The sequence below is a fragment of the Podarcis bocagei genome (assembly GCF_964188305.1).
Source record: "Podarcis bocagei genome assembly, chromosome: 14".
NCBI classification, from domain to species: Eukaryota; Metazoa; Chordata; class Lepidosauria; order Squamata; family Lacertidae; genus Podarcis; species Podarcis bocagei.
Window position 1 is genome coordinate 46,671,282 of NC_138139.1, and position 22,821 is coordinate 46,694,102.

Consider the following 22,821-nt stretch of genomic DNA (forward strand, 5'->3'; position numbering starts at 1 on the left):
AGGTTACAGACGCTTCAGGTTGCGTTTTTTCAGGTTACGGAGCGCCGAACCCGGAAGTACTGAAACGGGTTACTTCCGGGCTTCGGCGATCATGCTTTGTGCATGCACAGAAGCGCCGAATCGCAACCCGCACATGCGCAGACACATAGCTGCGGGTTGCAAACGTGCTTCCCGCATGGATCATGTTCGCAACCCGAGTATCCACTATAATCAATTCATTAGGAAATAATAATAATAATAATAATAATAATAATAATAATAATAATGTAAAAAATGTAAAGAAGACAAAAGGCTACATTAATGCCTGGGTCAGACTACTGGTCTATCTAGCCCAGCTTTCCAGGATCCCCAACAGAGAGGGTCTTCCCCAACCCTACCTGGAGATACAGGGACTCAAACCTGGGACCCTCCCCATGCAAAAGGTGAGCTCTGCCACTGGGTGTCAGGCTTCAGGGAATCCGATACCTCCCCTGCTGGAAGCCAGCAAGGAGATAAACAAGAGTTCTTACCAAGTAATTTATTCCATAGTTCACAGAGAGAAACAAAAGAATGCAGCCTCCCTAAAATAATGGCGTTGCTCTGAATAAAATCCCACCCGCTCCATCTCTCCTATCCTGCGTCATCCCTGCGACGGCTAATCTGAGCTTTCTGCCTCTGAGCCTTCTGTTCTCCTACCCTCAATGCCTGCCTGGTCCTGGGAGGGGGGGGGTCAGGAATTCTCTCCAAGGACACCAAGTCTGTCAGCTGCCTCTCCCCAGTGCTTCGTCTTCTTCCTGCCCCTCTCCCAATATTTCCCAGCTTCTCCCCTCTGCAGCCTCTGAACTATGCCCTTCTGCAAACCACTGTTCTAAATCTATACTGTCCTCCTGTTCTTGGGAAGGTTCAGGAGAAGAGGCGAGTGGCCTCCACCATTCCTCCTCTGTCCAGCCACTGACACTGGGCTGCAAGACCACTTCCTTGAGATCTCCTGCCATCTTGAGCAAGATGTTTCTTCCAGCCTTGACTCACCTGGTTATGATTATCCACCACCACGAGGTGGCGCAAGCCCAGGGCCCGGAACAACTTGTAAACCCTCGTTAGGGTGGCTTCCTGCAAACCGGGGAAATCATATTAGACAAGAGAAAGGCAATGAGTCCCCACCCCACCCCAGTAAAACAAAAACAACCCAGGATGCTGTTACGGGACGAGGAAGCCCTCGTCACCAGCAGCATCCCTCCCTCGAGATGCCTTCAAAGCAATAGACGTTGCCGCCCTCAACCCGGTCCTACCAAGGGCACGGTGTAAGGCGAGGGGTTCATGAATTCGGTCAGGTCCATCATGCACTCGCGCTCGTCCTGGGAGACGTGGATCGACTGGATGGGGGGGAAGCGGGGGTAGGCGTCCCGGAAGTCCTTCAGCTTCAGCCGCCGCTGCACCAGGGACAGGTTGGCTCTCTCCACGAAGACCTAAAAGGGGTCAGGCATGGTGGTGGCACAGGGCAAACAGACAGGGATGCCTGCTAGCCTAGGCTTGCTGCCCTCTTCCTTGGGGTTCCCCCAAGTCCTCCTGCTGCCTGGGGAACCGTCCCATCCTGCAGAGAGGGTTGACTCCAACCGCACTGTGACTTGAAACCAAATGTTGGATTAGGCGAAAACCAGGCCTCGGGCTGATTTAAAAAGGGGCATCGGATGTCAATGTGTTGCGGGAGGGGGGCTTATTTGTTTCTTTTTGGTCTTTTTTATTATGCATTTTGTGTTTTTTTAAATTGCGATTTTATGCTGTGAACCGCCCCGAGATGGATATGGGTGGATATGGATAAAGGGTGGTATACAATTTTAATAAAATTGTTGTTGTTTGTTGTTGTTGTTGTTGCAGCTACAGGACTCTCTCCCGCAGGGAGACAGTGATGGCCACCAACCCTGATGGTTTATTATTATTATTATTATTAATTAAACTTGCATACCGTCCTTCATCCATAGATCTTGGGGCTGCGCACTCCATTAAAAGGCAAGATAAAAACGCCAAAAATACATAAGAACAAGAACAAACTGGGCCAATCCACGGAAGGCTTCTGCCCATCATTGCTATGCTATGTCTCCATAATCATGGAATCATAGAGTTGGAAGAGACCACAAGGGCCATCGAGTCCAACCCCCTGCCAAGCAGGAAACACCATCAGAGCACTCCTGACATATGGTTGTCAAGCCTCTGCTTAAAGACCTCCAAAGGAGGAGACTCCACCACACTCCTTGGCAGCAAATTCCACTGTCAAACAGCTCTTACTGTCAGGAAGTTCTTCCTAATGTTTAGGTGGAATCTTCTTTCTTGTAGTTTGGATCCATTGCTCCGTGTCCGCTTCTCTGGAGCAGCAGAAAACAACCTTTCTCCCTCCTCTATGTGACATCCTTTTATATATTTGAACATGGCTATCATATCACCGCTTAACCTCCTCTTCTCCAGGCTAAACATGCCCAGCTCCCTTAGCCGTTCCTCATAAGGCATCGTTTCCAGGCCTTTGACCATTTTGGTTGCCCTCCTCTGGACACGTTCCAGTTTGTCAGTGTCCTTCTTGAATCGGAGGCAGCAATTCTTCTTGCTGGGAACTGCAGGAGGGGAGAGGGCTCTTTTGCTAGGGGGTTTCCCACAGGCAACTAGTCGACCACAATGAGAACAGGATGCTGGACTAGGTGAGCTCTTGGGCCAGATCCACAGGGCTCCCCTTACGTCAGCGGTTCTCAACCTGCGGGTCCCCAGATCTCGTTGGACTACAACTCCCATCATCCCTGAGCTCTGTGGCCTTGCTAGCTAGGGGTGATGGGAGTTGTAGTTCAACAACATCTGGGAACCCACAGGTTGAGAAAGGCTGCCTTATGTTCTTGCGACTTCTGTTTGCACACTGGATATTGCCTTCTGCCTCCTCACACCACACACACCCCAATCTGTTCTGGAGGGTTGGGGGGAACCCCAGGAGTAGATGGGTTAAGAGGCGTGCAGAGGAAAAGGAGGGGGAGCTCCGTCGCCACAACCAGAAGTTGTTTTGCTCACACATTGACTTTAAGTCACATACGACCCAGAGAAGCCGACCAGTCTGGCAGCAGAGCAGGAGTGGGGAACCTGCGCCCCAATCAAGATGTTGCTGGACTACAACTCCCATCATCCTGACCACGCTGGCTGGGGCTGATGGGAATTGTAGTCCAACATCCGGAGGAGGACCAGGTTCCCCATTCCCTGCAGTGCTTTGTTTGTTTGTTTTTATTTAACCAAATTTATATACCCCTTGATTATAGGGAAGAACTCCAAGCGGCTTCTGAGATATATTCAAATTATCAATAATAGTCGTTCAAAACATTAACAGCGAAAGAAACTGAAATGTGCCGGAGGAGATGATCTGTGACTGAGCTGCGGCCCTCACCTTGTGCTTCAGGAGGACAATCAACTGGGAGCGCAGGATCAGGCCTCGCAGTCCCGCTGCCTGCAAGGAGAGAGGCTGTCATTGGGGTCCCTCTTGTGTAGAACTCTCTTGGCCCCAACAATTCCCCACCCATCCTTTCCACATGATTTTAGACACCAGGAAGGACAACCAGGCATTTAAACATCTGGGCTGCTGCTGTTGTTTCCCCTGGAGCTTATTTCAGAATTAGTTTGTTGTCATTTTGCGGTTTTCTTCGCTCAGAATTATAAACCTGCAAGTACACTGTATGAGCGGTGGGCAAGTGGTAAGGCATCAATCTGGTAAATCAAAGATCACGGGTTCAAACCCCGCCTGTGCCTCAAAAAATTGAAGAGTCATTACCTTGCCCTGGTGGGCACGCAAGACAGATACTAAAAGAAGGGGCTTGTTTTTGCAAGGCAGTGTAGTGCAGTGGCTAGAGTAATACACTACGACCTGGGAGACCAGGGTTCGAATCCAGCCCAGGATTCGTAATACACTACGACCTGGGAGACCAGGGTTCGAATCCAGCCCAGGAAGCTCACTGGGTGTGTGACCTTGGGGCAGTCACCATTTCTCAGCCTAACCTACCACACAGGGCTGTTGGGAGAGTAAAACAGGACACTGAGCTCCTTGGGAGACAATAAAAGGTAAAGCTAACCATTAGGTCCAGTCGTGACTGACTCTGGGGTTGTGGCGCTCATCTCGCTTTATTGGCCGAGGGAGCCGGCGTACAGCTTCCGGGTCATCTGGCCAGCATGACTAAGCTGCTTCTGGCGAACCAGAGCAGCGCACGGAAACGCCGTTTACCTTCCCGCCGGAGCGGTACCTATTGATCTACTTGCACTTTGACGTGCTTTTGAACTGCTAGGTTGGCAGGAGCTGGTACCGAGCAACGGGAGCTCACCCCGTCATGGGGATTCGAACCGCCGACCTTCTGATCGGCAAGTCCTAGGCTCTGTGGTTTAACCCACAGCACCACCACACAATGGCAGTGCATAAATGTAATAAATAAGACAATACCTAATACATCTTATGAACACACGTATGCATTTTACTCAAGTTCCGCAAGTGGGCCTTAAAAAATGTAGGAGCCTGCCTTAGCCGGACCTTTGCTCCATCTAGCCCAATACTGTCGACACTGGCAGTCAGAAATGGCCTTCCAAAGGTGTCAAACTGGGTTTTTCCCCAGCCCTACCTGGCGATTGGACCTGGGACGATCTATGTGAGAAGCAGGTGCCCTCTGCTGAGGCATGGCCCTTTCCTAACCTTTTCTCCAAGAAACAGGGTTCCGAGCATCAAGGCACCCAAGTCAGTTCTCGCCGCCCTACCTGATCGCTGCCTGGAATGCTCTCCACCACAGGGAACCCGTTGTGGTTGGACGACGTATCGCTGAGGATGTCCACAATGACGCCCACTTTCTCAATCCTTCGGAGGGAGGTCACCGGGGTGCTCATCACTTCTCTGCAGAGGGGGAAAAAATGAAACAACACACAGAGATCACGTTAAAAGCCCACAGAGGGGAGGAGTGTGGGCTGCGGGGCCTTCTCTGTGGTGGCCCCCTTCGTTGTGGAATTTCCTTCCACACACAAAGAGGAGCACCTGGCTTCTCCGGTACACAGCTTTCGGATAATGCTGAAGACACAGATCTGTTACCCTGGCCTTTTGACTCGGCCCCCTACACTCCCTCTTTAAACAAGCCCCTTTGTTCATTGTCATGGGGACTAGCATCTTGCTTTGCTGTTGCAGGAAGGTCTTAAGAGCTCATGTCTTGCACTCATAAGGTCCTAGGTTCAGTTCCCAGCATCCCCAGGCAGGGATGGGAAAACATCCCCCACCTGAAAGCTCAGTGAGTTTAATGGTCCAATGTTCTCACTTGGTATAAGACAACTTCCCAGATTAAAACATACAAAGAACGAGGTCTCCCTGAATTTGTCAGGGTCAGATTTGGGTTATGTGCTTTCGGGACTCGATTTGTTATTTGTTTCAACGCTGGATTTTAAAATGCTGCAACCCCGCTGCTGCTGTAGGGTGGGATGATATATTTAAGAACAGTAATACCACCAGCAGCACTTTCGGGTTTTTTGATACACTGAGAACCCGTACAAACCCTGCTGTGGCCTGATCCTGTCAGCTTACCTGGCGGTAAACGAGTGGGATGTGACAGGGGCTTCCCAGTGCAGGAAGGGGACACTCTGAAGCTGGATGTGCATATCATACAAACCCTGGAAAGAGAAGAAATTGTGAGCTGGGGCACATCTGGTGGGCAGGGCCAGATATAGGTTTGGTGAGCCCCTAAGCTACTGAAGGTAATGGGGCCCTTTATAGGCCTAGCTGTCCTTTGTCAACAACAAATCCTACAGGTACCAGAGAGGACCCGCAAGTGGGATAAACAGTCTTAAACTCGCAAATCGACAATAAAACTTTTTTTGGGTTCCATTTTACCGTATGTCTGTTTCAGCAGCGATATTGTAAAAGCCCATTTTTGTAGGTTTGCAAATTTAAGCTGCACTTTTAACTTTTCACGGTCGGAATTTGTGAAAATAGTGTGGCTTATAGTCAGGCCGATACAGTAATATGTACAGAAGGCTGAGGAAACTTTCCCAGCCTGAAGGCTGCATTGCCTAGTGGGCAGTCTACTGGGGGCATAATGCCCCTGGTTTGCGGAGCTAGAGGTTAAAGTGGCAGAATGATGGCTGTGGCCCTTACCCAGGGCTGGATTTAGGTTTGATGAGGCCCTAAGCTACTGGAGGTAATGGGGCCCTTTGTATGTCCAGCTGTCCTTTGCCAACAACAAATTGTCGCTGTTTTTTGTGTTGAATATATGCTATATGGTAATTTATTTTTTTTAATCTGAGTCCTCCAAAACAGGGGGTGTCTTACACACAGGGGCTTGTTATACACAGAAAAATACGGTAGCTGGTTCACAGAGTTTGGCCTTTCCTGGGGCACAATGTATTTGTTAAGAATTATATCTGGCCTTTCCCCCAGGCTAACCAACCATCCGCTGAACCAAGCAGTGCCATGCAGAATGAAACATGGAATATATAAAACCTCCAGGCCTGTCCTGTCCTCTGGGTCACAAGAACAGCCCTGCTGGGTCGGACCAAGGCAGGGGAATCTAACCCTAAAACCCTCTTTTCACTGCAACCAGTCACAGGCCTCCACGAAGCCCCCTGCAGGACACGGAGGCAATTCTGCCCTGTCGAATGCTGCTCCCCAGCGTTCCGTGGTAGAGTCCCCCTGGAGAGGGAGGTTCTAGGTGGCCGGTACGACCAGCAGCCGCAGGCAGACCCTCACCTCGACAAAATAATCCCCCACAATCTTGGCCGTCATCAGCACCAGCATGATTGGGAAGCCGTAGGTAACGTTGCCTGTCGCCTCCATCATGATAACCGTCAGGCTGAGTGTCATCCTCACAATGCCCCCTAGGAAGAAAATGCTGCGTTGAACCTCAAGGACTGCCTTCTCCCCATATGAACCAACCCGGACCCTGAGATCATCCTCTGAGACCCTTCTTTGTGTGCCTCCTCCTCGAGAGGTCCGGAGGGTGGCAAAATGAGAATGGGCCCAGGACCTCCATAGGCACTGTCCAGGATTGCACCCGCTAACACAGCGGTTTGACTTCACCCCAGGAAGCACACTCCATTGTCTCTCGAGGCAGGTAAAGGGAAAGGGACCCCTGACATGGACGACTCTGGGGTTGCAGCGCTCATCTCGCTTTATTGGCCGAGGGAGCCGGCGGATAGCTTCTGGGTCATGTGGCTAACATGACTAAGCCGCTTCTGGCGAACCAGAGCAGTGCACGGAAATGCCGTTTACCTTCCCGCCAGAGCAGTACCTATTTATCTACTTGCACTTTGTCGTGCTTTCGAACTGCTAGGTTGGCAGGAGCAGGGACCGAGCAACGGGAGCTCACCCCGTTGCGGGGATTCGAACCACCGACCTTCTGATCAGCAAGTCCTAGGCTCTGTGGTTTAACCCACAGCGCCACCCGCGTCCCCTCGAGGCAGGTAGATGCCCACAAATCAGTAATGTGTGCTATTTTAAGAACATATCTTAATGTGTTTTATGTTTCAACAGGAATATGTTTTGATTTTAAGAATCCAATTATTATTTAATTTTATTGATTTCTAATTTCAAACAGTGAGGAGTGGTTCCTGTAATCTGCTTTAAATTTCATTAGCTCCCCTCGTGCTGCTGTGGCCTTCGAAATAATGCAACATGTGGTTTTTTTGTTCATACTGAGCTACTGTCCTTCCTCAGAGCGAACCTGTAATTAGTGCCATAGCCGTTTTAAAAGAGCAGGACGAAGATGAACCCCTTTCTGAAAAGGTTCTAAAAAAAAAAAGACTGAACGGCTAAACCAGCAGTGAGAAAGCTGGTTGGACTCCAGCTCCCATCGGCCCCAGCCAGTGTGGCCAATGGTCAAGGATGATGGGTGTTGTAGTCCGATAGCTGGAAGGCCAGAGGTTTCTCATCCTTGTGCTAAATAGACACAAAGCAGATATAGTTCATTATAATCTAATCTACTGTATTTTTCCATGTATAAGGCTGTTGCCCCCCAATTTTTTTAAGTTTAAAATTGGGGGTCAACTTATACACGGAATGTTGCAATTAAATATATAAATAATTTTATTTCTTAATTTGGGGCTCAAAAAATAGGGGTCGTCTTATACTTGGGAACGTCTTATACACGAAAAAATACAGTAATATAATATAATTTCATTATTAATATGCCACCCATCTGCCTTGGATGCCCCAGCCACTCTGGGTGGCTCCCAACAAAATACTTAAAACACATCAAACATTAAAAACTTCCCTATACAGGGCTGCCTTCAGATGTCACAGAGTTCCCTGGGAAGAGGAACTGAGTGTTAAACCACTCTTGGGAATCACAACTCTGTGAGGAGAACAGAATTCTTTTAACAAAGCATCCCTTTATAAGCCATAACTCCCAGGGTTATTATTATTATTTGCAGAAGGAGCCATGATTGTTTAAAGCAAGATGAGGATGCTTAAATGCATGGTGCAGACGGGGCCCAGGAAAGAAAGTTTGGTTAAAGGGTTAAAGCCTAACCTGCAAGACCCACCTTCCCACTTCCCAATAAGCGGAGCCCCTTTCTCCTCCCTGCCCCAGACGTGTATCACTCACCCAGCTGTGCCGCGGCTCCCATCAAGGCATACTTCCCTGGGTCGGCCCAGATCTGAAAGCCCCAAGAGAGAGGAACAGTCATCGCTCAGGACAGTGGGACTAAGCAAGAGGTCGGAGGGTCTCCGATCCAGGCCCCCTCCCTCCCCATTCACTGGAGAAATGGACCTTTCACACCGTGAACAGCAGTAACAAACCGGGGCATGGCATCTGCCCCCCTACTCGCCTAGACCGGTGGTGGTGGATCTCTAGGCCAAGGGGACGGTTGGGTGTCATGGACAGGCTGGAGGCAGGGGAGGGGAAGGGGAGCCACCAGCTGGGGAACCCCCAGGGGAAGAAGGCTGGCTTGCCCACCCATCTGACTGCTCCAGAGAAGCGGACACGGAGCAATGGATCCAAACTACAAGAAAGAAGATTCCATCTAAACATTAGGAAGAACTTCCTGACAGTAAGAGCTGTTCGACAGTGGAATTTGCTGCCAAGGAGTGTGGTGGAGTCTCCTACTTTGGAGGTCTTTAAGCAGAGGCTTGACAACCATATGTCAGGAGTGCTCTGATGGTGTTTCCTGCTTGGCAGGGGGTTGGACTCGATGGCCCTTGTGGTCTCTTCCAACTCTATGATTCTATGACTGGGTTGCCTCAACCACTCTGGGTGGCTCCCAACAAAATATTCAAAACACAACAAAGCCTCAAGCATTAAAAAAACACTCTCTCTGTACAGGGCTGCCTTCAGAATGTCTTCTGAAAGTCAGATAGTTGTTTATCTGCTTGATATCTGACAGGAGGGCGTTTCACGGGGGCGGGCACCACTGCTGAAACTGCTCCATTCTGAACTTAAAAACGGAAAGCGTAATGCTGGTGGCCAACAAAAGGGGTTCAAAGACTCTCTCAAAAAATGTAGTGTAAACACCGGCAACCGGGAAACATTGGCCTGCGAACGCTCCAATTGGAGAACAGCCTTTACCAAAGGCGTCCTGGGCTTTGAAAGCGCTTGAACTCAGGATGAAAGGGAGAAATGCGCTAAGGGGAAGGCACGCTTGGCAAACCCTCACCGTGATCAACTCCCGCCCGGAAACCTATGTCCCCACTGTGGAAGGATGTGTGGATCCAGAATCAGCCTCCACAGCCACTTACAGACTCACTTTTAAAACTGTGTTCATGGAAGACAATCTTATTTGGCTACGAGGGATCGCCAGATAAGAAGACCACTACTGAGAAGGCCCTCTGCCTGGTTCCCTGTAACCTCACTTCTCGCAGTGAGGGAACTGCCAGGAGGCCCTTGGAGCTGAAAAGCTTCCACTTCTTCTTCCTGGCGAAGATCAAACGCCCTCCGTCTTCCCAGCTCCCCTCCCACCCGTGAAAACCAGGGGCTTGTTTTCTGCAAAGGTTCTCCGGACCGTAAGGGAGTGGGCGGGTGGGGAGAGAGGATCGAAACCACAAGGCGAGGGCAACTTACCCAGCCGCTGGTCATGTAGGAGAGAGAGATGCCAAACAGGCGGCCCCAGGCGGCACCGATCAGCAGGGAGGGGATGAAAACACCTGCCGAAACTGTTAGCCCGTAGGTCCAACAAGCCAGGAAGAAGTACATCAAGGTGAACAGCCCCAAAGTCATGGGGTCGTACGTGCCTAAGAGGGAGAGCAAAGAGCATCACTCCCCACAACCTGCAACCAGCAGCAAGATTCGCTCAGCAAATCGGCAGGGTGCTCCCACCTTATTACAGGGGGCGTGCATTTTAGCCCCTCAAAGAAGAAGGTCTCAAGAGCCATCTTTGGGTTTTTCCTGGTTCAAAAAATTAGGTTGAAGCCACGTTTCCCAAACTTGGGTCTCTAGCTGGTTTTGGACTACAACTCCTATCAGTGAGTTGTAGGACCAGTGGTCAGGTGTTATGGGAACTGTAGTCCAAAAACAGGTTGAGACCCAAGTTTGGGAAACACAATGACATCAACTCTCAAAACATTGACAAATAATACTTATCCACTCTTAACAGTTACAATAATTACTGAACTACGGTAAAAAAAACAACTGCAAGTCACAATGCATAAAATACAGTCATATCTTGGATTTCGAACGCCTTGGCTCCCGAACGATGGAAACCTGGAAGTGACTGTTCCGGTTTTCGAATGATTTTCGCAAGCGGAACGTCTGGCGTGGCTTCTGATTGGCTGCAGGAGCTTTCTGCAGCCAATCAGAAGCCGCACTTTGGTTTCTGAATGTTTTGGAAGTCAAACGGACTTCCGGAATGGATTCCATTCGACTTGCAAGGTACGACTGTATCACAATACATCTAAAACATGTCCAAATCACCCTAACCTTCCCTGTGATAATACCATAGCTGTCAACTTTTCCCATTTCTTGCAAGGAATCCTATTTGGAATAAGGGAATTTCCCTTTAAAAAGGGGAAACGTTGACAGCTATGGATAATAGCCGCTAGGGCAGCTCTATGTGCCTTTCCTAATTAAAACATTGTGTGCAGCAAAACAAATCATGGACTTGGGAACAAATCCCAAGCTGGGCTCTAGGGTACTGTGAAAAGAAAATTCAATTCCTTCATCCGGCTCCACTGCCACAGGAACATCAGGTAAAGCCTTTAGAAAGGAGGAAAGCCAAGGACTGTTGCAAGCCCCCTGCCGTCCCGTTTTAGATTTCAGGAATGCACATTTAGGCTAAACATTTGGAGGGGGTGGGAGGAAGGAGAAGAGACTCATGAACTGTGGGAGCAGATTAAGCGATGGAACAAGTTGCATCTCCCACAGAGCTGGAGAGAGCTCTCCTTCTTCGGAGGCATGCAAGGAAGGGCCAGGAAGGTTGGGAAATAATACAATTTAAAAGCAAATGAATCCTACCTCGAATACAACCCCCCCCCCCACAACAATTCACAGTAATTCAGGTAGATCACATAAATTTCCAGGCCCAATTCAAAGTGCTGGTTTTGACCTATAAAGACTATAAAAGGGGTGGCTATAGGAATGGACAACAAGAAGTGAAGGATGAAATGGATATTAATGAAGAGTTGATGTGGCTACAAGAGCAAAAGATGGACATATGTTTGCAACTGGAGCCGGAAACCTGATTTTTTTTAAAAAGAAACTTTATTAAATTAGGTAATTTGGTTTGATTTGTAAAAACTTGGAAAGCCAATAAAAATAATTTGGGGGAAAAGACTGTTCTCAGAAGATAGATAGATAGATAGATAGATAGATAGATAGATAGATAGATAATTATTGTTGGTCTGTGTATCCATCTAAATATGCTGTCACCAATATCAGTGGGGTCTTGTTGGGAGGGGGGAATAACATTTGCTGGTCGTGGAGCTGGATTTAGGCCCTGAGACAGGAACTAGCCAACCCTGCTATAGAATATTAGGAAGAATACATCCCTCCATCGATTGGCGATGGTTGGACGCTGCTAGTTGGGGAGCAACCGACCTGGGGGGTCATGAAAAAGGCGGACGACACTCTTCTCTGGTGTGTTGAAGAAGGCGGCAGCCATAGAGTTGTATTCGCCATCAGGACAGAAGAGCTGGCGGGGAGAGGAGAAGTCGTGTTATTGCAGGCACAGTAAAAAGTAAAAAAGGAAAGGAAAGGAAAAGAAATAAGAAGCGCGGGTCCAACACCACAGGCTGCTGTTCCTTATGAGCACTGGATTCAATAATATTATTATTATTATTATTATTATTATTATTATTATTATTATTATTATACCAGCCTATACCTGGAGGTCTCAGGTTAGTTCACAGAAAAGATCACAACATATATAATCAGAATAAAAACAACAACCCAGTAAGAGCCACATTTTAAAAGGGTGTAGGATGTCAAACAGAACAACCAAAGGCCTGGTTGAAAAGGAACGTTTTTGTCTGGTGGGCACCAGGTGAACATCCCTGGGGAAAGCATTCCACGGATGGGGAGCCACTGCAGAGAAGGCCCCGTTCTCGTGTTGCCACCCCCCGGACCTCCTGAGGAAGAGGCACACAAAGAATGGCCTCAGAAGATGATCTCAGGGTCTGGGTAGGTTCCTATGGAAAGAGGTGGTCCTTGAGGTATTGCGGTCCTGAGCCGTTTAACATCTGGGGCAGGGAACGGCTCAGAGATTTGGCTTGAGAAGGGCTTGCAAATAAACCCAGGGGTGATATCAAATCGCAAATGTGTGTACCAGCCTGCTGTCCTCTCGTAAAAGCGATGCTCACTTATGAAAGGAAGAGACGTTCCCCCACACCCCAAACACACACACACACATTTTCAAAAGCTTCTCTGCATGATGCCAGAGAGGTAAAGCTTTGCTTGCCAAAGCTACATACAAACTTGGGCTCACTGCCAGGAGCAGCGGCTGCGCAACTTTGCCAGCTGGATGCGCCCAGCATCTCACCAACAGCGGCTAGCTCCCATTGGGCTGAAAGCAGGGTGACGGACAGCAGGGGGAGCCACAGAAAACAACAGCAGCAGATGACTAATTCCGGTATTGTCCGCCATCTTCCTCCCTGCCGCGCTCTACAAGGGCAAGGCTGAAGTCATGTGTACACATTGCACCTTGAAAACACATCCGGAACACATCTTTGCCTTCAGAGAATTCTGGGCACTGTAGCTTGCCCCTCACAGAGTTACAGCTCTCAGAGACCCTTAACTAGGGCCAGGGCCTTTTCAGTACTGGCCCCAACTTGGTGGCACGCTCTGTCCCAAGAGACTGGGGCCCTGAGGGACTTGACATCTTTCCGCAGGACCTGCAAGACAGAGCTGTTCTGCCTGGCCTTTGGTTTGGACTCAGTCTGACCCTTATGTTTCCCTCCCCTTATGGTTTTGATCTATGGGCTACTATTAAAATGAGGCTGCATTTTAAATTGCATTTTAACCTGTATTTTAAATCCCCCCCCATTATGTTTTTACTGCAATTTTACTGGTGTTAGCCAACCTGAGCCCGGCTCTGGCCGGGGTGGGCAGGGTATAAATAAAATGTATTATTATTATTATTATTATTATTATTATTGTTATTATTATTATTATTAAAAAAACCACAATACCCAGAATTCTTTGAGGGAAAGAAAGTGCTTTAAGGGCACAGTGTTGAGACGAAGCTGAAGGAAACTCATTTCCTTTTTGTGAGCGAAGAGAGAGGCGTGTGGGGTCCAGTTGACAGAAGACAGAACTTGGTGAGAAGGTGCCTAACGGACCTGCCTCCACTTCTCTCCTGCCTCAAGCCCCCGTTGCCCAAAGGCATCCATTCTGGGGGCAGCCGGCACCCACAGTCCCCCTCTGCCACTCGTTTCCCACCTGGAGTGAGTAGGCCATGCCGCTGCCTTGCAGGGGCTGGCAGTCTGCCGAGGTGTAGATCATGACAAAGGCCACAGCCGCTGTCACAGCGCCCACCAGCATGGCCTCGATGACCTGGAGGCACGGCCGGTGGATATACCTGGGGAGATTGAAGAAAAGAAAAAACACAAGGGGTTAGGGAGCAGGGCCGGCCCAACGCATTTTGCCACCTGAAGCAACGGACAAATAGCAGCCCCTTCTCCCATCATCCAGCCCGGACACTGAGATCCAGCACTGATGGCCTTCTGGCTGTTCCCTCGCTGCGAGAAGTGAGGTTACAGGGAACCAGGGAGAGGGCCTTCTTGGTGGTGGCGCCTGCCCTGTGGAACGCCCTCCCAGCAGATGTCAAGGTAATAAACAACTATTTTACTTTTAAAAGACACCTGAAGGCGGCCCTGTTTAGGGAAGTTTTTAATGTCTGACGCTGTATTGTTTTTGATACTTGGTTGGAAGCCGCCCAGAGTGGCTGGGGAGACCCAGTCAGATGGTTGGGGTATAAATATTAAATTATTATTATTATTATTATTATTATATTCCGATTCCAAATATGGAAGCCAACTGGATCTTGCTTCGAGACTGGAGAGACAGGAGCATCCTCCATCAGTCACTGGGCGACTTTGGGGGCCAGTCACTGACGCTCAGCCTAACCAACCTCACAGGGTTGTTCTGAGGATTAAATAAGGAAGGAGAGGCGTGTGCGTCTCACCTTGAGCTCCTTGGAGGAGAGGTGAGAGGCAAATGTAATAATAAAAAACTGAGTTAAGGAGATGAGTGGCAGCCTGTGATTCATTCCATCTCTTTCCAACAGGTACACACACACACACACACACCCCACACAGTCCCAGAACTGTAAGTCCTAAAAAGGAGTTCCTGCCCAGGCACTTCGGTTATTTCCTTTAGCTAAAAATTAAGATGGCCTTTCTCCAGACCTGGCTGCTTTCCGGCAAGGTGGGCGGCTGCAGAGCTGAGCTCATTTGCTCCCGTAAAAGCAACCCTCGCCCCAAAAGGAAAGCCATCTGGGGAAATAAGCAGAGGCCTGACAAAGGCAGAAGTGTGCCAGACTTTATAAAAAAAAGAAGAACGCAAACGAAAGTACTATCGCAGGTTTCCGGCTCAAACAAACATCCAGGCAGGAATGTGAAGCGGCCTCTGAAATGCTGGTTCAGCCAAATTCTGGGTGGCTCAGCTCAGCGACGCCTGTGAATGGAGCTAAGCTCCGAACCCTGTGTCAAAAGAAAGGGCCCGGCGGTGTAAAAAGCTGAAATGCAAAGCCTTTTAAAGAGGCATCCATTGTTGGACGTGCAGCAGTTGGCTTGAGCCATCCTGCAATGGGTTTTACTCCAGTCCTTGCCCTGGGTCTGAAGTTTGCTGCTTGTTATATTCCGGGTTACCTTCTGCCAGGGTTTTTACCTGATGCGGAACATCGTCAGCCAGTAGTTCAAGGCGTTGAACATGGCTCCGAGAACTCCACCTGCAGCCAGGAGGAAGAAAAACACCTGACAATAGGTCTTGACAGAGTCAGAGCAAAGAACCAGCCGCTCAAAACCACACAAATCAGAATGGAGTAAGTTAGAAGTATAGGTTGCAGAAATCCCATAACTCTCTCTTTGGGGCAGCTGTGGAAAAGATGCATCTGACTGGGATGAAGGCAAGGTGGAGAACAGTTTTGCAAAGGAAATCCTCTACATTTCCACTCTGCTGTACGATCAGGAAAATCCTACGCCCACCCCAGACATAGGGTCATGTCTTCCCCCTCCATCTCCCTTTCTTCTGGGGCTCACAGTAAGCCAGGAAATCCCCCCAGTTCCACAGAGGAAAATTCTGTATTGTGTGCAGGGGCCGAGGTATTAAGGAATTAAGTTCTTTGCCAGATGCTGGAATCTCCGCAGAAATGCAGAGGATTGTGGAGTCAACAGAGCACAGAGGAGTTTTGCCCTGTGGAAAGGCAGGCACAGAGAAAGGACTGCATGCCCCAAAATGGCCTTTGGGCTGATAACAGACACAGCTCCTTTCTAGCTGTTGACCATGACGGATTTGCTGCTGCATGTCAGGCATGCATTACTGGTGGAACTTATTTCTTTTTAAAACGGGGGGGGGGGGCACATGCACACTCCCCCAGCCTCGGAGTAACATCTGTGAAAGAGATTGATGCACAAACAGGGAAGTCACATTATCGTGTTGCTTAAATAGGGGCCACTTACCCACCACTCCCATGAATATGAAGATTGGGATTTCTTGAAAAGTGTACCCCATCTTCTGCAAAAGGAAGAAAGAAAGCAGGTGTGAGCTCTGGAAACTGTGACAGCAGTAAAGCACCTCAAGGACGGAACTGCCTTCTACTGCGCCACCATGTTTTCAAAATATGTATCATAGAATCATAGAGCTGGAAGGGACCCCCGAGGGTCATCTAGACCAGCCCCCTGCAATGCAGGAATCTTTTTGCCGGAGGATGGGACTCAAACCCACGACCCTGAGGTTAAGAGCCTCGTGCTCTACCCAATGAGCTATTGGGAACATAGGAAGCTGCCTTACGCTGATGCAAGCCCATTGGGGCCACTTAGCCTACACTGACTGGCAGCAGCTCTCCAGAGTTTCAGGAAGGGGACAATACCCCATACAGACACACACACACACACACTTTTCAATTTAACAACAATAATCTTCCTTTACATTTGTATCCCTCATTTCGACTTCTTACAGGGAACCAGGCAGAGGGCCTTCTCGGTAGTGGCACCCGCCCTGTGGAACACCCTCCCACCAGATGTCAAAGAGAAAAACAACTACCAGACTTTTAGAAGATATCTGAAGGCAGCCCTGTTTAGGGAAGCTTTTAATGTTTGATGTATTACGGTATTTTAATATTCTGTTGAAAGCCGCCCAGAGTGGCTGGGGAAACCCAGCCAGATGGGCAGGGTATAAATAAATTATTATTATTATTATTATTATTATTATTATTATTATTATTATTATCATCATCATCATCATCATTCTCTCCACTCCTTCTCTGGTTACGTAGAGAATTTGTGTGTGGAGGCCAGAGGAGGAGGAGGTGGCAGCAGCGAAGCTTCGAAAGGATGTTGCCTTTTACCTCGGAGTCAAACCGGCCGAAGTTGATGAGTCCGGGGCTGGACAGGTCCCAGGGATTCCCTTTGTAAATGCTCAGGATGGAGTTCAGGGTGAAGGTGGAGATCATGGAGGCAAAGAACTGCAGAGAGAGAGAGAGGGGAGCGGTGAGGAGCATGGCCAGAGTCGGCCTGTCTGCCGAGGACTCGCCTTGCAGTCCCCACTCCCCTGCCCTGGGAAAGCTCTCCCAGCCCCCCAGACTCACAATCCTCCAGGTCAGGAACTGGTTCCAAAAGGAAGCGCCTTCTTCCAAGCTGAACAGGACACCACCTGGTGGGAGGGAAAGGCAGAGCCAGTGAGACTTGGCTTGTCCGCCCGGAGGCAGGAGCTGAGCGGCTCAAGGTAGGAACACCAGGCGCGGATTGAGAATGGGCCTTTTCATATAAAGATTTGATGGAAAACAAAACTCCTAGATGGTTGTCGCCATTGGAGGCCAAAGCTGTGAAAAAACTCAATATGGAGGCCAAATGGCCAAAGTATTGGGAAATTTTGGAACAAGAGGGCGACAAATTGAAACTACAGGGTCAAGAGAAATTGAAGACCAAAGTACGAGATTGGCTCCATTATTATCAAATAATGGAGGTTTATAAACAAGACAGGAAAATTGGCTTCCAGGTGGAGAAATCAAAATTAGAAACAGAACCGTTAGAGCCCAATGCTAAGAATTTGTCTAGAATGTATAACTTGTTGCTGAAATGGAATACACAAGATGAAACAGTTAAATCAGCCATGATTAAGTGGGCACAGGACATTGGTCATAACATTATGTTTGCTGACTGGGAACAGTTGTGGACCACCGGTATAAAATTTACGGCATGTAATGCCTTAAAGGAAAATATTATGAAAATGATTTACAGGTGGTACATGACCCCAGTCAAGCTAGCAAAAATATACCATTTGCCTGATAATAAGTGTTGGAAATGCAAAGAAACTGAAGGTACTTTTTTTCACCTTTGCTGGACGTGCCCGAAGATTAAGGCTTTCTGGGAAATGATATATAATGAAATGAAAAAGGTGCTTAAATGTACTTTCCCTAAGAAACCAGAGGCCTTTCTCTTGGGCATTGTCGGCCAATTGGTGCCAAAGAAAGATAGAACTTTTTTTATGTACGCCACCACAGCAGCAAGAGTACTCATCGCAAAGCATTGGAAGACTCAAGATCTACCCACTCTGGAAGAATGGCAGATGAAGGTGATAGACTACATGGGACTGGCTGAAATGACTGGCAGAATCCGTGATCAGGGGAAAGAGACGGCGGAAGAAGATTGGAAGAAATTTAAGAAATATTGTAAAATTAATGAAAGCTAAAATGTCGAGGTTTTAGGAAAAAAGAGGGGTTTACAGCTGTAAAAGATTAAGTAAAAGAAAGTAATAAGGGACAAATTTGACAAAATTAAATGTTAGGATTTGCTGAAATAATTTTGGAAATTGGGATGTAGAAAGGGGAGGTTTGGGGGAGTCAAAGAAGTAAGGTTTATGAAAAAAAGGATATGAAATTATACATGTTTGTTTGTTTCTTTATTTGTTTGTATTGTCTATAAAAAATCTTTGTAAAACCAATAAAAAATTTATATATATAAAAAAGAGAGAATGGGCCTTTTCTGCGATGGCTCCCCGTCTGAGGAATGCTCCCCCCAGGGAGGTCTGTCTGGCGCCTTCATTGTACACCTTTAGGCACCCCGCGAAAACGTTGCTCTTTAACCAGGCCTTTGGCTGATCAACATCCGATGCCCTTTTAAATGGATTAGTCATACCTCATGTTACGTTTGCTTCAGGTTGAGCGTTTTCAGGTTGCGTCCCAGAATGGGTTACTTCCAGGTTTTGCCGTTCGCGCATGCGCACAAAAAAGACATAATGCGCATGCGCAGAAGTGACAAATCGCGACCTGCGCATGCACAGATGCGGGTTGCGTTCCTTTCAGGTTGCGAACAGGGATCCAGAAGGGATCCCGTTCGCAACCAGAGGTACCACTGTATTGGTTGTTTCTGTTATTATATTTATTATGTATTTTGTGGTTTTTATATTGTAATTTTATTTTGTGAAACACCCTGTGATCTGCAGGTATAGGGCAGCATATAATTAACGACAACGGCAACAACAGTTTAGGGCTGTGTAATCGGAGGGGAAAACCATGGTTTTCCCAGTAGTGATGTATGGAAGTGAGAGCTGGACCGTAAAAGAAGGCTGGTCGCTGAAGAATTGATGCTTTTGAATTATGGTGCTGGAGGAGACTCTTGAGAGTCCCATGGACTGCAAGAAGATCAAACCTCTCCATTCTGAAGGAAACCAGCCCTGAGTGCTCACTGGAAGGACAGATCCTGAAGCTGAGGCTCCAATACTTTGGCCACCTCATGAGAAGAGAAGACTCCCTGGAAAAGACCCTGGTGTTGGGAAAGATGGAGGGCACAAGGAGAAGGGGACGAAAGAGGATGAGATGGTTGGACAGTGTTCTCTAAGCTACGAACATGAGTTTGACCAAACTGCGGGAGGCAGTGGAAGACAGGAGTGCCTGGCGTGCTCTGGTCCATGGGGTCACGAAGAGTCGGACACGACTAAACGACTAAACAACAACAACAACAATCGGAGGGGGTGCCTTCTTAAACCTAGATAGCGAGGTGCTGGGCTTTGAGAAGGAGGCGCGAGGCTCTGACAGGGTCCTGGAGTTTCCCTGGCTCTCCATTTATTTATTCATTTCCCCCGCCCACATAAGGTTGCAGTCGCACAAGTAAAGCAAGAGAAAGCTGCATGCTTACTGTATTAATATCATGACCATCTCTAGCATTAGCATCATTATCACCACAGTTATCACCATGGCTCATAATGGGTTGCAGTAAACGGTTTTGCCAGAAGACACAGACGCTCTGAGACACTTGGACAAAGCAACCAGTAACAGGAATAACAATGATGCTTATCGTCATCAATAATACTAATGAAGTGCAGCAAACACCTCTCTAGTTTTGCCAGTGGGAAAGAAAAGGAGCTTTACCGACAGGAGCCCCAAAGGCAGCCGAAACGCCAGCAGCAGCTCCGGCGGAGACGAAATCCCGCTTCTCCGTGTCCCTCCGGAAATATTCAAAGATCTAAAAGCAAACACAGCCCGGAGTGGATTAGAACTTGGGAATGGGTCTCTTAACACACATGAGCGCAAAAAGCCCTGGATGCTCTGCAACCCCTAAGTAACTCAAGCAATGCCCGCCCCCCACCCAACGAATGAGCCCACCACAAAGACCACTAGCAGCTTCCTTTGTGTACTGTGAAGAATGCTAGCTTGCCAAGACGGCCCAGGACTACGAAGCAACTTTGGTGAGGGAGGAGGACAACTGCTTCAAACCCCTTCCTTCAATGGTTCCAACGGCCATGAGGTCAGCTGTCCAAGGAAATGAGGGTGTAAACAAACCAACCCCTGTGTTGCTAAATATCAGTCAGCAATATCAAAAGCAACACGATGGCCAGAAACAATAAGAATGTGAAAAACTTTATGGAATAATTCAAAACATCAAAACTAACAAACTGAAGTCTCTGAAAGTCCTTAAATGAATTACGGTGCCAGACATTACCCGGCGGAGAGCAAGCTGTGAAGCTTTGTATAATCAGCAAATGTCCAATTCTGATGTCCAACTCTGAACTCTGCTGAACAGTGTTTCCAGATAACAACTACTGTTTCGCTGAATTCTTCATCAGCCAATTAGTTCAACACTAGTAAGTAGAAAGATATGTAATTTCTTCATTAACCAATCTGTTTTCGAATAGATATAATGAAAAATACTCTGGAGCAGTGCTCATGCGATTATGTAGTCAACTGTAGTCACATAATTGCATGAGCACTGTTCCAGAGTATTTTTCATTATATCTATTCATAAACTTTCAGAGACTTCAGTTTGTTAGTTTTGATGTTTTGAATTACTGTATTCCATAGAGTTTTTTCACATTGTTTCTGGCCATGAGTGTGGCAGCGACCAACTGCCTTCCTCTTGGTCCAGACAATGTCACTCGCTCTGCTCACAGATCTGATGGGAAGCCTGTGTTGGTCTGGTTGCTCTCCCAGGCAGTCAGCATCTGCACAGGAAGAACTAGGCAACTCTGCCGAAAGTCCTATAATGTTAAAATCGGGTGTCTGAACTTGCTACTCCCCTCTTCCCTCCCCATCCCTTTTTCCTCGCATGCTATGTCTGTTTATGCAGTTTCATGCTAGAGGGCAGAGACTCTTTTGCGACGCAGGTTGTGCAACCCGGGTATGCCCATTTGGTTAACAGGTGGGGTGCAAATGCTTTAAGCTTGAGAAGTGGGAGAGAGGCAGGCCTCATACCTGCCCCCTGGCATCTCCAACATCTGCTACCAGGATCGGGGCTATGAGAGACAGCGGAAGCCGCCACTCAGTGAGGAGGTCCTGGCCTGCGGGGGCTGGAAACCCAGCGCAAGCAACCCACTTGTAGGAAACGAACCTTGAAGTCTCTCTTCAGAGAAGTTGACCGCCCTTGAGATATGCCAGCTGCGATGACAGCTCCAGAGTGAATCATCGGCCCTTCCTGAAACCAAGAGAAGCAGAATTGAGAGGGAGGTAGAAGCTGGCTTGCAAGACTATGCTCCAAGCAGGGCCAGATTTAGGTTTGATGAGGCCCTAAGCTACTGAAGGTAATGGGGCCCTTTATATGTCCAGCTGTCCTTTGACAACAACAAATTGTCACTGTTGAATATATGCTATATGGTAATTTATGGACCTAATAGGTATCTAAAGCCATTTGCACATGTTGCCATGAAACCAGTCCATGCAGAATGTAGGCACCCTATATATAGAAAGGAGCAAACTAGTGATATTTTAGTGAGTAAGCTAGCAGGCGGGGGCCATTACTTACATCATAGGAGCCTACACAACACAAAACACTGTTGCTGTATGTATGTTTTATTTTATTTTATTTATCTTATATTAAATTGATTTTTGAATTTTGAATTTATTGTTATTCATGTTTTATACTGTATTTTATGCTGTTTTTGTTGCATCAATTAAGTGTTTTAAATTTGTTGTTAACCCGGTTTTCTGAACCAAGAAGGGTGGGGTATAAATAAAAATATATTATTATTATTATTATTATTATTATTATTATTATTATTATTATTATTATACCAGATGAGCTATTGGCCTGACTTGGCAGGTTCTTATGTTGGCGCAACATCTCCCTAAACAATTATTCTGATCGCAGCAAAACAAGCTGCCTGAGGCACAGTTTTCTTTTCTTCCCATTGTCAAAGCCACAAAGCACGTCTCGTTCGCCATGATCCTAAGGCGGAAGTTGGGTACAGGCCAATACAAATGGCAAGGGCAAAGGCTAACGAAAAAGCGCCATTGAGAGCAATGGCTGCTAAGCAGAAACCTTCCCAGAATGCAATGCAAAATAGCCGGGAAGGTGGCATTGTTAAATAGGAAAGACAGGAGCAGCTGCCTTTTGGGGTGAAGTTTCTGCTTCCTCTCCTCAGTTACCTTTCCGACCGCCAGGCCTCCGACCACAGAGAAAATCACACCACAGACTTTAACCACCAGTGTCTACAAAGAAAGGAGATACATCATCATCATCATCATCATTATCATTATTATTTTAAAGTTCCCATTCTGGGCTGAACTCTGGGCTCCTATGCTCAGTTCCCTCAGACACAAAGCGCTGAGCGGACGCAAGAGAGGAGTCCACGTTTAACCTTCAAAGATCTTGCCAGAAAAGAAACAGGCGCCGAACCAAAACACAAGACTCTCGTTCCAAAGGAAGTGAGGCGAGAGAACTACTCTGATCTTTGTCACCAAAGACAAGTGAGCTAGTTCGCTGATCCTTATTTCCCTCACGGA

At 47.8% G+C, this 22,821-nt stretch overlaps 1 protein-coding gene across 1 annotated transcript in view; it reads right to left on the bottom strand.

Annotated features, from left to right (window-relative positions):
- CLCN7 (chloride voltage-gated channel 7) overlaps positions 1-22,821 on the bottom strand; it is a 40,156-nt gene that overhangs the window by 3,279 nt on the left and 14,056 nt on the right. The window contains exons 8-24 of the mRNA XM_081169476.1: positions 22,465-22,527; positions 21,431-21,514; positions 19,975-20,068; positions 17,194-17,258; positions 16,954-17,070; positions 16,067-16,121; positions 15,276-15,336; positions 13,827-13,965; positions 11,988-12,081; positions 10,017-10,186; positions 8,565-8,616; positions 6,710-6,837; positions 5,549-5,634; positions 4,741-4,873; positions 3,392-3,451; positions 1,269-1,445; positions 1,009-1,089 (exon numbers count right to left, since the gene is read on the bottom strand). Of these exons, the coding sequence (XP_081025602.1) occupies positions 1,009-1,089; positions 1,269-1,445; positions 3,392-3,451; positions 4,741-4,873; positions 5,549-5,634; positions 6,710-6,837; positions 8,565-8,616; positions 10,017-10,186; positions 11,988-12,081; positions 13,827-13,965; positions 15,276-15,336; positions 16,067-16,121; positions 16,954-17,070; positions 17,194-17,258; positions 19,975-20,068; positions 21,431-21,514; positions 22,465-22,527 (1,659 nt within the window). The remainder of the gene's footprint in view (positions 1-1,008; positions 1,090-1,268; positions 1,446-3,391; positions 3,452-4,740; positions 4,874-5,548; positions 5,635-6,709; positions 6,838-8,564; positions 8,617-10,016; positions 10,187-11,987; positions 12,082-13,826; positions 13,966-15,275; positions 15,337-16,066; positions 16,122-16,953; positions 17,071-17,193; positions 17,259-19,974; positions 20,069-21,430; positions 21,515-22,464; positions 22,528-22,821) is intronic.